The sequence below is a fragment of the Solea senegalensis genome, linkage group LG7 (assembly GCF_019176455.1).
Source record: "Solea senegalensis isolate Sse05_10M linkage group LG7, IFAPA_SoseM_1, whole genome shotgun sequence".
NCBI lineage: Eukaryota > Metazoa > Chordata > Actinopteri > Pleuronectiformes > Soleidae > Solea > Solea senegalensis.
Genome location: NC_058027.1, coordinates 15,828,100 through 15,843,289, shown reverse-complemented (window position 1 = coordinate 15,843,289; position 15,190 = coordinate 15,828,100). Strand labels below are relative to the sequence as shown.

Sequence of the window (15,190 nt, the reverse complement as noted above, 5' to 3'; positions counted from 1 at the left end):
GTTTCAAAATCTCTGGATTGTTACAATGATGTGCTTAATCCCTAATCAAGCAGCCTCATTATTTCAGTTTTTGCATGATTGCATGGCATGTCCTTAAGAATATCGGTTAAGAATAGGCTATAGATCTGATACATGATATTTTTAGAGTGTAAAAAAAAGAAAACACCCAAACAGAAAACCGTGACTCCAAAGCCGTGATATAAACCGAACCGTGGATTTTGTGTACCGTTCCACCCCTAATAGATAGATATACATATATATCAATATCTTTATATGTGTAGAGACAGAGGTAGAGAGATGTATGTATGTATGTAAATCAATATCATATATCATATTCAGTGCTATGATCAATCTCTTGCCCATGATTATAGCAAGACAAACTAAACTGCTCCTTTGCATGTGCTCTTCCCACCCACTAGTCATTTCAAACCCATGCTGTCTTTCAACTCTGGTTATAATGTGAAGAGTGTTATTGTCATTATATCGCTGGGATCGTAAAAGAGCCTTTGCTTCATTAAGTACTTGTCCCCCCCCCCCTTCCTATTTTCTCGCCGTGGACAGCCTTGTTGTCTGTCAGTGTTGCAGCACCTCCCCACATTACAGTGCAAACTACCAAGCTACCTCCTCCCACCTTCACTGCGGGCCGCCTGCATTTTAATTTCTTGGCCTAATGAAGCGGGAGCTCTCTCCAGCAAGTTGAATCAATGGGAGTCTCTGAGCGTGCTGTGGCTTTTTTCACTTTAGTCGTCATTGAAGTCAGGAGAATGATTTTGTGTTGGGGTTCTGTTTTGGTGCCCCTTCTGGTTTTTATGTTTGTTTATGCTTACGTACGTGGTTTGTGTGTGGAACTGTCTGCACACACACTGTGTTTTCCTGATGTTTGGTAAAAAAAACAACAAAAAAAAAACAACCATTTGGATGCGGGATCCCTTAACAACCATTAATGGTGTCAGATTACCACTTCAGTACAAATCCCATCATTGTCTTCATCTCAGTTACTCCATTAAACTAGGTCATTTGGACCTATGCAGTTAACACTCAACCAGAGAGTCGTTCAATTCCCTACTCAATATGTTAATATGTTGACATTTGAAACAAGGAATGTCAGGATCAAACTCGGTTTAGAAAGAGAGACATTTGGACACGTTAATGTATTATTATAATACTCTAATACTACTAATAATAATGATAATAATTATTCTTTAGTCCCCGGCAAGAAGTAACATGATTTGTTGAAGTTTGAAGTTGGGTTTTCCTTTTAGCCTCTCAAATATGAAATAATTTGAACGGATTACAAACCTTAAATATCCTCATGCGCACCATATATTTTCCCTTAAAGTCCCCCCTGCGTAAGACTGTTGAGCAATAAAAATAAAACACAGAGTAAACACTCTGCTTTGCATTACTGCTCTCCTCCGCTGCTCAAATGGAAAAGACTTATCTCATGTCATTTTTTTATTGTCTGCTTTTGTTCTGCCGTATGTTCACGCAGTATCATCATTGCTTGGGATTGTCACTGGGTTATAATTGACAGAGACAATCAAGTTTCTTTACAAGGAAACAATATAATCTATCAATTACAGCGAGACAGCCATGATAATGGATTCTTGAAGTTTGCGGCTTAATCTTGTTCTGCTTAATTAAGCAAGTGTCTATTATATGTTTGCATATGCATGAAGGTGTGCACATGTATGATATGATCATCCGCTGTCTCTCACAGTCAAAGGACTGCTCTAATGCGGCGGATTCTGTTTCAAAGGTGTGCAATAACTCCCGTTTGTCAATATCTCCACATCATCCTCCACATAAGGCTGTGCCACATCGCCATCATTATACAGTGCATCCAGTGCCTGCTTTTTGCGGTGCGTCCACGGCACACCAAAATGAAAAAGAGAGCATAACCGAAAACATTAAAGATTCTCTGCATGTTTGTGTGTCTTTATTTTGGCCTTTTTATTTTCTTTAATGCATTTTCCATGCTCTTCCTCTGTCCACTTTAATCAGCATTAGAAAAAAAAAGGCAACAGACAGTTCATTGATTGCCTGAGGGTAAACACCAGCACAGTAGACTGCTGATAAGGCTGACGGCAGCAAAGGCCTCGCTCTGTCCTGAGAGAAAACGTCATAGCGACTCAGAGCACAGACCAAAGGACTCCAATTAAAAGATAACTCACCAGAGAATCCATGTGCTGTTTGGAATAAGGAGACAAAATGATTCAAGATGTGGCTGCTGTCGGAAAATGTGACCACCTGTTCGATGGGAATAATTGCTGACTTGGGAACTAATTTGTAGTTAATATTTATTAGCACAGTTTCACCATTCAAACTTGAAGGGCATATGTATTATTATTATTATCATCATTATTATTATTATGTATGGCATTTTATATTAAAGAGTTACTGGATTTTTGATTTGAAGCAAATTGGGATTACCAGCGTTCTCTCTTTAACTAATGAGCTGTCACTCATTTTAGGTGAAGACTTTTACAAATATATCAGCAGAACTTCCCACTTTTTCTTTCCTATCAGTCCCATCTCCCAGTTCCCTCTCTCCCTCTCTCTCTCTCTCTCTCTCTCTCTCTCTCTACGCCTCATTCTTTACTTCAAACTTAATAAAGTTAACAGATTAACACATTTTCCCCCCCTGGCAATTTTTTAACCATGGTTTCACCCCTATCGGAGTGTACAAAGGAAAGTGTGCCTACAGTATATCTTGCACTGTGTTTACTGGCAGCAGCCTTTTATCACTCTCTCTCTTTCCATCCCACTGTATGGCAGGCAGTCAGCCTGTCAAAGTACAATGCCTTCAACAGCCATTTAACCAATCTTGACTGAGCAGCATTGAATTAAATCTCCAAATTTTGATTCCAAGTTTTCTCCAGAGGTCGTGGTTGGTAGGGTCTGTATGTAGAAAGCATAATTACTTGTCAATATACCTCGATCAGTTGTCCTGACCAAATTTAAGTCAACCAGCAGGAAAGGTTCTTGTGTCCGCTTTACAAATACTAGATGTTTCCATCAAGCTAAAGCACAACAAAGTTTTCTGATTCAGACCAAAAAATTATTATATAGTAAACAGCAAATTATTTGGAACGGCAAAAAGCAGCATTCTTCTTCAGTTGTGACATCAGCTTACTCCCCCGTCCATGGGATAATCCACCATTTTCCATCCCCAAACTCTGTCCTTGACTGGATCCAATTCTGAGGTTCCCAAAAGCGACAATCGCCTCACCCCTGGTGTGACTTCAAACGTTGTCCATGGATACCACAAACGGGGTTGTTGACGATGACCATCCCTTGACAGGGAGCCACTGAGGCATTCCCTCGTTAGCATTACCTTCACTACTACCACCACTATATCTGCCACACTTACCTCTACATCACTGCCTGTGTTTGCATAGTCTGCACCGTTGGTTTGGAGGTAACTAAGATCAACAACATCACAGCTTGAGTAATACATTTCAGACTGATTAATAATAGACTGTGATTGTCTTTCTCAGACGTGCCGGTCTTATTAAGAGCTATTAGTGGCAGTTCTGGTGACTGTCTCTCCAGTGACTCCACTCTGCACCTGCTCTCTCTATTTAACATTCATGAATAATTTAAATCTCCAGCATCTGGCCATACACATCTCTAGGATACACACACACAGCTCTCTATCCATAGCTTTAAAAGTACATGGGATATTAAATTGATTCGCATTCATTTCCTTGATACTCTAACTTGTTTCAAGACACCAATACAACCATTTGTTGTATTCATTATTCTTTATTAGTTATGTATCTCATATATAACTGTGTGTCACTAAATAATTGAAATGATCTTTCGTAATTTCTTTACACTTTAATGTAATGTAATGTAATGTACAATGTATAATACATGACCAGGTGTTGAAAGAGGCTGCCAGTGTGTTTGAATGCAGGCAAAGACACTCTGTGCTATGTGATTTGAATGTTGTTGAGGATGAATTTCATTTTCTGCTCCACTGCCTTAGGTACACCGAGCAGTGGAAAAAGTCCAGGGAAAGAAGCTTGATTCATTTTGGCTGATATCTGATTGCAATGAGATCTATGCCTGAGCCAGATTAAGAGAAAATGTGTGGGAAGAGAATTTTGTATCTCATTAATGATGACTTTCCGTGTTGCTGTGTCTTTTTGTAGAACTACAAATGTCAATGTCTATATTGTGAGATGCTGGCCCCTTATGGGCTGGACACTATTGAGTGCATGACACTTAAACAAATCAATCGATATACATGTATGAATAAATACTTATATGTTTGAATGTGAAGGTGCTTAAAAGCCCTGGATCGTCTCCTAGATATTAAGCTGTAGTCGTCATATTAAATGTACTTGTTGTTTAGCTGTTTAAATTTGGTCTCACTGGCATGTGTGGAGCTGGAGCACCATATTTTATTTGTATTCTATGTTTATGTGCGCGTTGACGTGCATGTAGAAGAAGCAAAACAAGTAGACCGTTTTAACAGTTGCCTTGAGTAACACAAACTTAGCAGAAAACCTTGTTCAAGTAGGTCTCAGTTAATACTTTATTTATGTTCATTTTATGTGACACATTTTTGGAAGCTTGTATATTGTTTTTGCAGTACTCAGTGGCCCAGAAACATGCTAAAACATGCTAAAGGCCATGTGTATTTGGTAACAAAAATACATGTTTTTTACTGCATCATCAATAATGTAAAATAATGATTAAGTGTCTGAACACCCAATTGAATTCTTCCCATTTTGGAATTGAGTGTCTATTATTTAGTGAGCAGTGAATAAATGAACAAGGCATTGATTTTGCACATGGCACAATACAGTAGTATGTGCCAAGAGCTGGAATTAAACTCTGTAGCACTGAAACAAAAACAAAAGCTTCATTACCAACCTGAACACCCAGTCTTCCAATACCCAAAATCACAATTTCACCGCTGGCATTAATAAAGTATTCAAATTCTGTTCTGAACATTTTGTACCACATAGTGATATGTGCTACCTACCTATCCACAGTAAATCTGCATAACAACTCATTGAATTGGCATTACTGCAAACAGAAAGACTTTCAATCCTGTCACTGGTTGGAACTCTAATATAATAATTCATTTACTGGGAATATACGAGCAGTTACAGTAAACCTTTCCTGGGCCAAGTGAAATTGAAAGGAATAATTCACCGATTTGCAATTAGCTTATTACTAAAATAATAGTATTTTTGAAAAATGTTGCTTCCCAACCTCAGTTTCAAAACAGTGTCCGCCATCTTTGCTAACAGTTGCGGTAACAGGACCATGTGTCACTGGTGGGCACGTAGAGAAAAGAATGAAGATATTTCTCAACTCAGGGGAAACTGAGGTTGGGAAGCACAGTGTTTTTTCAAAAATACTAACCCTATTGTAGTAATACAAAGCTAAATTCAAATAAGTGACGTATTCCTTCAATAGCTCGGTTTCTTGTCACACTTGCCCGTATTTTGTGCAGTTCTTGAAGAAAGAGTGTCAGGGAAAGGTATTATAATGCTAATGGAGAGAGTGAAGGCTTAGGGTGTTTGAGAAACAATACACCTGCTTGGTGAAATAGCATTCATATTAAATGTGAGGCGATAATGGGCGCAGTGAGGATTTTTAAAGTGCAGTCTCCAGTGGACTGTTTGTTTATAAAAAGTTCACTGTGTGCACCTCTTTACCTCGACTGTTTCCCATTGTGTTGGGATGTAGCATTAGAACAAGACCGCCTTGGGGGCCCCATTACCCCAACAACTTAATCATCGAGATGAGATAGGTATGTCATATTAATGTCTGGTGAAAAGGTCTTCCTCCGTATTTCTTTTCACGTGAAAAGCAAAGTTGCATTGCTATGATCCGCCGTTATGCAGTTTATTATTAGATCTAGGTTGTTATTGGTGTATGTCAGAAATACATTTATTTTATTCACTTTTGTTGAGTTCTGATGAGCTCAGTGGTTTAGTTCTTTTAATTATCCCCACCAACAAAATATGTTTCTAAATATAGGATTCATAAGTCAATCTTGAAGTGAAGATTAGTTTTTGACATAATAAACAGAATAATTTTGTCTTCTTTTTGTGACATTGCCCTGAAACTTAAACTTCAGGCTTTAACAGGTGTGCCATTCGCCCTGTTGTAAGTTGATATACCCTCAAAATAATCTTGAAGACATTATTTGAAGGTTGGAATTCTACTTTGTGATGCTTTAAGCTATTATCAGACTTTATTTTCAACAAATCTTTGATCATTCTGAGCAGTGAACTCCTTAAACTGATCCAAGTGAGACCTTGAGAGTGGAGCAGAATTGGAAGGCTCTAAATTCACCGACCACCAAAGCTCTTAAGAGGTGGTAGGCTACACACTCTTTTCCCCCACGCTGAGGCTCATTCTTTAATTCATAACCATGTCGATTTCAGATTCTTTTACCCCATTATCAGCTAATGTGGTTAGTTTATTTCTTTTTCCATTCTTCCATAGTCGTTGAGGGAAAAATGGGAAATAATTGGTTTCTCTGTTAAATAAGTCAGTACTTAAGGAAGCACTTGGCTTCTATTTAGAAATGAAGAATATGTGATTATACTGTATGTTACACATTGCTATTAGTATTGATTTTATTGTGACGTGAATGTAAAGACATGTATGACAGTGTCGGTGTGAAAATGAACCTGTAGCCATACAGTGTGTACAAAATTAAATGAATTAAGTGACGTTGTGCTAATGGTGCATGTTATTTTTAAGTTTTACAGTTCATTTTGAAAGAACTGTCAACCATATTCTGAAAAGTCAGTCAAATTAGGTTTAAAGGAATACTTTTTTATTCTTATTTTTTGTTACGTACCCACCAGTGACACTTGGTCCTGTTAGCATAACTGTTAGCAAAGATGGTTGGCACTGTTTACATTCTGGGAATGAGGTCCCGTCCCTCTACGAGTGGGTCTAAAGAGTGCGGCATTAGCGTTGCAGTTTAAAGCCTCGGACCAAGTGTCACTGGTGAGCATGTAACCAAAAAAAGAATGAAGATACAAAGATACGATGCAAATATTTGGGTGTTTGGTGCTGTTGCAGTGGGTACCAGTACTGATGGATTTCCAGCAGAGGGACACAACTTGGAGCTTTGTGCTTGGGAAACCCAACCAACCTCTGACCCTGCACCTTGGTGACTACAACTTGGATGGCTTCCCTGATGCTCTAGTGATCCTTCGCAACACCAGCGGCAGGTAAGCGAAAAACACAAACACACAGAAGCCACTTGATGTTTTGTCTCAGAACTACTGAAATGGGGGCCATGTTTGTTGATGGGGTGACTGTCATTTTGGCTTATACTCATAACAAGTTAGCGCAAGAGCCTTGTTTAAGATTCTGTAGTGTTTAGTCCATGAATTTAGTACTGCTTAAGATAATCCTTACTTGGCTGGGACTCCCTTGGAATCATATCAAGTTATGTCTCAGAACCCTGTTTAAACTAATCATGTCGGTGCTTCTAGAAGCACACAGTATTGTCAGCATATGCAGGTTGAGGGCCTTCATATGCAATATGTGGAACACAGTTACATATACACACATTTTCTTGCATTATTACCCCGGCATCAGGAAACTAATACCATAAGAATCATCAGATTTCAAGTTTTTTTTTTTTTTCAATTATCACGAAGTCACACATAATTTGTAACCTACATTGGAATTTGTCGTGCAACATTCACATTTTGATGAGATTATACTATAGTATCCCAGAAGAACACAACATTGAATTGATTGGAACCTAATAACTTATACAGCATAATGGCTCTATGTAAATCTGTTAAGCTTTCAAAAGTATAAATGTTTCCCTGAGATGACAAGCAAGGAGGGTGGATTTACTCATTCAGTTATTGTGAAATTGCTCTACAAGTTGACACATTATTATGGTAGCGAAAAAAACATGTCTCCATTACTATCAGTTTCTCCATTTATCCTCTACTTTCATAGTTTAAACTTACCAGGCTAAAATATTGAATAAAATATGATGATATTTTAATGCCAATACACATTAGATACACAATTACTTAATATTTACTAATTAACCTACCATTTTTGAATTTTTAGATTTTAGACAACCCCTACATCTTCTCATTGATAATCTATTAGATAATAGCTGAAGAACAAATTGTCATTATATAAATAGATGTCCTTGGCAACAGAATATAATAGTTTTGATCTGACACTGAGAAATCAGTGTGACATCATTACCATCCAGTTTACCAGAGCACTAAGTGTAACTGAAAACAGCTAAGGTAAGTGAGTTCTTCAGTGTATGGACATGACAAGTGTGATAAGCCAGCCCATTTAAAAATCATTATAGCATGTGCTAGGACATAAGCACTTGGACACTTGTGCGTGTGTGAGTATATGTGTGTGTTTTGAAAGACCTGTGCAGATTATCTTGCCCCAGAAATGAAGATAAGACAGTTGAAAGGGTCAAGGCTGGGATTGTCGATGCATACTGATTGTTCTGGTTTGTGTATATGTGTTTATGCATATCTTAGAGAGTGTTCGAGTGCTTGTTCTGTCAGAAATAGTAAGATGAGCTTCAAAAGACTCACACAAACATGTACATTTGAACCCTTACCCGTCTGGGCTCTACATAATCACCAGTAAGTCCTGTCCAGCTTAACTCTTTGTGCTCACCCTCATCTGGAAATGACTTCTGTCTCACCAGCTTTAATCACAAAAGCTATAGCCTCTCTCTTTCTTCCATCTCTTTTCTTAATTTCCTTCTCATTTTAAGCCTGAGCATTGTAATCCGGTACTCAACCATAGTCTTTATGACAGCACTCCAACATGTGAAGTCACATCATCGGCATATGGAGAAATGAGTGGATGAAAGGTTGGAAAGAAGAATAGTTTGAAAAGTTTGAGAGGTTTTGATTCATTCTGTTTTGAACCCCTGACACTGTGAAACCAGACATCATAACTACCACTGTGTGCCATAGCAAGACCCATAAAGTACAAATTGTGATTTGACTGCGGACTTCTTTGGTGTAGAGAGTAGTCGACTGGTGTAGTGGTCCCCACATGTCACTCTGCTCTACCAGAATCAATATCACCAAGGATGTGTTTGAGTGATGAGAATGAGTCATTTTTGTTCAGACATTTTATAAAATACATTTTGTCTACTTACCTGTTTTGGATGCAGCAAAAATCTACAGTCTTTTTCACCAAATGCTCTCTGTTTAGCATATAATTTACAGCCCTATTTTACTCTCACTCCCGCTCCATCGTTCTCCTTCCTCCCCTCTCTTCCCTCTCCATCTCTTCCTCCTTGTCCTTCCAACTGGTTATTTATAGCTGCTTTTCAGATTCAAGTCCTGCTAGTCGGTGTAACCATCCCAGCAAAACAAATGTTCAAAATGGGAAGGCAAAAGGAAAGAGGGTTCGAGATGAGATTAATATTGTGGAATTGATGTAACATAATAGAGAGTTGGGAGGTCATTTGTAGACACATTTTGTGATATAGCTGAGGTGTTTCTGGCGCAGCTTGGACAACTCCAGCAGTTTACTTGTATCACGGTTTAGGGGCATAATCAGGCCCTTAAATAATTTATGAATATAAAGTAACTGTGGACTGATGTCACTGTGATGTGATGTGGCACAGCTGTGTCAAGATGCATGATTTTTTTTGACCGCAGGAGGGAAAAACAACGAGATGGTTACTTCTTCATAACATTGGATCTTAACAGTCTCTCCACCATAGGTCTCCCCCTCAAGCTATTGAGTGGTAATCCGTAAAATCTGCTGGGGACAGAGGTTGACCTGTCCTGTTAATGGTGGTTGATTACAGCAGCTGCAGGTGTGTGGTGATAAGGGCATCCTCATTTTCTATCGTTTATGCTGCAGTTTACACATTTAAAACATTGTTTTGTTCATGTTCCCGATTGGTTATTGATGAAATATGGAGAGGTCGAAATGTTCTGCAAAGCCAATGTATCAATCCGCTTTACTTTCAAGCCTTGGAACCGGTGAGATGACTTTGCATCTGTGTGTGTGTGCACATATTTTGTGCATGCATGTGTGTCAGCATTTTTGTGTTATGTTTGTCATTTCTATCCGAAGCCTGTAAAAGTTTCAGTGTCCACATTACATTCTGTTTCTGACTGTTGTCAAGACAGTAGCAAGATGCGATTTAGGACATAGGTACTTTATTCTTAGAGTAGGAATGTTTGTGTCATGCCGTGTCGTATTAGCACCCTGTGTGTACTGTACATATCGGGAAAATGCCATTCTCTTTAGCGTTGTTATTGCAGAAAAACACATTTCTTTGCATTGCGAATCAATTCAGTGTTTTTGGTTTGTTATACAAAAACACTGTCCCATTGGGCAAGATATTAACATTATTAAAGACTAATTGGAAGGTCAATGTAGTGGTGTTATTTTTACAGTGTTCAATCAGTTTTAACACACTACATTACATAAAGAGTTGTCTATCTCATCTTTTAATCCATAACAGTTTCACTGAATACTCTAATAGACTCAGAAATATGTAGTTGAAAAACAAATCCAAAGGCAGTAAGGAGTTGGTTAAACATCTTGCTATCAACCGAAGATACTCAATGAGAGGTAGTTTTACGATGAAGGTCTTGAATCTTTCAGCCTGATAGAAATCTGAATCACACATCCACCACCAAATAAATTGTTGAAAAGGAAAAAACCTAGCCAGCAATAAGCTTTGACTCAAATCCCATAGAAAAGCTTTTTGAAGAGGAATGCGATTACACTCAAGAGCAATCCCGTTTTGTTTTTTTCGTTGGTTTGTTTGTTTGTATGTTTTTCCCCACTGTGGCGTCCATGCTCTGATTAAAAGGCACATGGGTCAGCTTTAATGTGTGATCTGCTTAAGGCGACTTGGATATAATTACACGCGTGAACGTGTCAGATGAACATATTACCATGTGTTTCTCAAGCATTTGGGGAAAAAAAAAAAGCAGCCAGATCACCTTCCACACAACCTCGCTGCCCACCACATCAGCACTCCTCCCGATCAGAGGCTTTTAGAAAGCCAAGCTGTTATCATTTACAGTGACATATAACCTCGGCAGATGACCACCAGTCAGATGAGACCATGAAATCCCAAGGGACTGTACCACTCATAGAGACGAGGGTTTAACACTCTTTCACTGAGCCTGCTCACAGACTTATTTGTAAAGGAATCTGCAGTACGTAGACTCAATTTTAATGTAAATGTCTAGTTCTTCACTCTACATTATGTTTTCGTATTAAAAACAAATGGGATATTTTCCTTAATTTTCTGTCGATTTTCTGCGTCAGCTCTTGGCGTAACTTCATCCCTATTTATTTGACTTTTTAAATCTTAGAAGTGGTTGAGACAATGAGCAATTCATTGAATGTTTGTCTTACATTTCTGCAGGCATGTCTTGTTGTCTTTTAAAGGCTGAATGATCTAATCGAATTCAAACACTGGAGAATTTCCCTTTTCGATTGTTGGCTTAATATTTGCATAGACTGTGGAAACAGCAAAATTAAAAGCTCGAAAAATTTGATTCCAATGAGACGTTTTTATCAAACAAATCCAAGCATGTCTCATTGTTATGGTGAGACCAGAGACCTTTTTCTTTACAAATGTCACAGTATATTTTTGTTAGAAAAGCTGAGTCTTCTTTGGAATATCCTCCTTTACAGACACCAGACCCTGGGAACTTAAGACATTTTGCATCAAATATTTTCAACAGCATTTTTTCCCCCACCTGCTCAGATATGGCTGGGGACACCAAAGGGCGCCTTAAGGCTGAGGATAAGAAGGATTTAGTTTCTGTTGTTTTGTTTTGTAGATTTAAGTTTGTTGGGTCTGTGTGCTGTGATATTGCCAGAGATGCAAAATGAATTGACAGCAACAGCAGAAATTGCTATCCTTGTACATACAGCATTAACATTGTAACATGTATTTTTTTAATTATGCATAATTCTCTAATGGATTTAGCACTTGACCATCCACTTTTTCTGTGTGTGTGTGTGTGGGCGGTGAGGTCCACAATTATTCTCATTCTGTTGTTTAGCTCGCGTCAAGATTTAAAGGTCACTTGGGTGCATTCAGATATGGAGAGATTCAGATATCAGTCGACTTTCCCACTGTTCTTTGCTGTTGTAGTTGTATAAGCGCTAAAATCTCCTCTGGCGGTAGAGTGTGTGGCAAATTATTGTGTTTGTATAATAGAGCATAGTGTGGGTGGTGGGTAACAGCACTAAGGGTCTTCCTCTTCCTCGTTTAGCTCTTTAAACTGACTAAAATCAGAGGAAACATACTGATCAGACCTTATCACCCACCTCTGGGCTTTCACTTCTGATTAAACGCCATCTATTACACATACTATAAACAGATCTTAACTGTTTGAGAAGACACCTGCGATAAGAGAGAGAATGCCGTGAGGTCCAGGGACACTGATATTTGTCTGGATTTCTCCCTGCAATAGCATTACTCCCAAAGAACTTCATGTGTGACACATGATTAGATGAGATGGCACTTGTATATGTGGCATGCTCAAAAGGATTTCTTGTTTACGTGACATTGTAAAGAAATCTCAACACAATGTGTCCACTGTGTCTTGACACATTGTGTCCAAATGTGTATTATGCCTCAGCAAAAGCTCTTTGTTGGAGGACTCGCGTTGTACGTGGTGAGACATTTTGCAAAATTGGCCCCATGCCATTTACAATTGTGACCCAGAATTCTTAAATCTTGCAGTAAAGTACTGACCATCTACCGCACTGTACAAGAGCAGACACACAGGAGAGCAATCAGACCTTTTCTCTCTCGTGTTTTTCCCTCCATATATTTTGTGTCCACAGTGTTTGTCTGAAAACCACTGGATGTGCTCTCTCCATGGAAACACAAAACTACCACCCTTCAGCACAGAGATAATAGCCCGTTTTTTGCCCTCCCATTTATTTTTAAAATTAATTAAATCTTCCTTGTTAGTGTTTAGGTCTCTCTGAGGGATTGGGCTTAGAAAGGGATGGTGCATTTACAGTATTTGTGTCAGAGAACGAGACAGGGAGATGATGTTGTTGTGTTGCCAAGGTGATGTGAGAGTATAGAGTAATGTGTGCAGAACGCTGCACAGAGTTGGTGAGGATGTCCAAATGTACAAATTTGAGGTTCTAGTCAGTTTTTATATAATTGTATTGGTTTTGTTTTGAGAAACAAAACATTATGCAACATCTGGGACTACTTTTCCAACCTCAGTGCACACTTAGCAAAATCCCCAGATATTGGAATAATAGGTCTTTGTTTCTTTGTTTTCGCACATAATTGCTTTTCTTTCCACATTGCTTTAATTTTTTTTTCAGCAAATAAAACATAACAATAGCGAATGAAACCGGAGAAAAAGAAACCAGAAGGAGAAATGACTATATTAATATATTATGCGTTTGTCATTGCAGGTCATGAACTCATCCAGACAGATTAATGAGTACGCACCATAAACATTTTGTGCAAGTATAACTGATGTCATCCTCCTCTTCCTCTTTCTTTGCTGCTGCTGCTGCATCTAATCTATGCTTTGTTACTGAACTCAGTGAATTTTTATGAATTTTGGGATGAGACACTGACAATGGGCACCACATGGTGTACTGTATACTAGAGATTTTATATATACTAGACCCTTTTTTTTTTTTTTTTTTAAATAATCCCCATTTGACCAATGAATGTTTGGTCCCTTTTGTTTTTGTTCTTTCCAACTGTGGCATATTAGTGAATGAGATCTGATGTATCTTGCAGACTTTACATATATAGAGTTTACATAATTCAACTAAATGAACAAATACAGCCCCCCAAAAATGGAGGCCTGCTAGCAGTAAATTCCATCAAGAGTAAAATCCATCCATCCATTAGCGCTAACACTTACATTTTGTCGGTTACAGGCCGTAACTCCACTACTTCTGCTCTTCAAACAGGATTTGTACTCTGCGTTTCATTATTATTTATCCAGTATTCATCCAAGAAACAAATAGACAGGAATTTAATCAATGGATTAAGATAGTAGACAACAAGTACTTAAATCAGTATGATTACTTGCCACCACCCCTTGCTTAACCTTGTGGCCAGTTTTTAAAAATGTCCATTGAAATAAATTAATATTGTATCCAATTGATTTAGGTGTCAGAGTTGATCAGAAATGCATTTATGTTTTCAAGGATAGCTGCCAAGTTTTTGTCTGTTTGGTTTGTCAGTTGGAACCACTAACAGGGCTCCATTGGTATAAAAAAAATGCAGAGCAAGTAAAAAAAGAATAGATTTATTTTGTGCTATGAAATAAATGGGTTCAAGACAAAACAGAATCAGTATAGATGCAGCTCTAGTAAATGTGATGATGGTAAACTGTGCTTTTTAGAGCACATCATATGAAATTACTTCTCTCTGACTGCTGCACAGCTCTGATCACTGCTGTGCTCATGTCATGCACTTCAGAGCCCTGGAGCCCAAACTCAGACCTGCCAACCAGTGCAGATCTGTTCCAAATGTATTAATAGTAAACTTGTTCATGTCCAAATTCCAGCAAATATTAACTAACAGCGTTTCCCTTGTGTGCATATGTCATTCAAGTCTCTGTATGTTGGCCCTGCGATGAACTAGCAACCTGTCCAGGGCGTTCCCCGCCTTTCGCCCTGTCACAGGTGGGATTTGCTCCACCCCCTCCGCGACACTCATGTGAGCAATAAAGCGGGAGACAATGAATGAATGTTAGCCATTAGCAAGTGAACACTAACATCAGTCCTTGTGTTATTCAAAACACCTGTGAATGATGACAAGAATGGTCAAAAAAGTAAAGACAATAACCCAGCTCCTCATGGTTACTATCATCTCGTTTTACATTGTAAATAAGACAGGATGTGAGATGAGTTGGCTACAGCGATAAGATATAAATTAGATCTTAATGTGGACACTAAAGATGCAGGTTAATAGATATGGTCTGCATTTTAGTACCAGGTGTAAATGGAGTCTAATAAACCTGATGAAAAAAAAACGCTTTTGGTAGCCAAGAACAGCATTAGCAAACAGTCGGTGACGCTTTTAATCCACTAATCCAGAAAAAAGTACATCCAATTTGGCCTTAATTTACCTCGTTCTGTGTTTTTATTTGGGCATGAAGAACGGAATGTGGCATCGTTTTGTTTTGTTTAAGCAAAGCAACATACTTTG

At 38.4% G+C, this 15,190-nt stretch overlaps 1 protein-coding gene across 1 annotated transcript in view; it reads left to right on the top strand.

The window, feature by feature from the left end:
* Positions 1–15,190, top strand: part of itfg1 (integrin alpha FG-GAP repeat containing 1) — a 73,814-nt gene that overhangs the window by 47,712 nt on the left and 10,912 nt on the right. Inside the window, exon 10 of the mRNA XM_044029477.1 lies at positions 7,066–7,217. Coding sequence (XP_043885412.1) covers positions 7,066–7,217 — 152 coding nt within the window. The remainder of the gene's footprint in view (positions 1–7,065; positions 7,218–15,190) is intronic.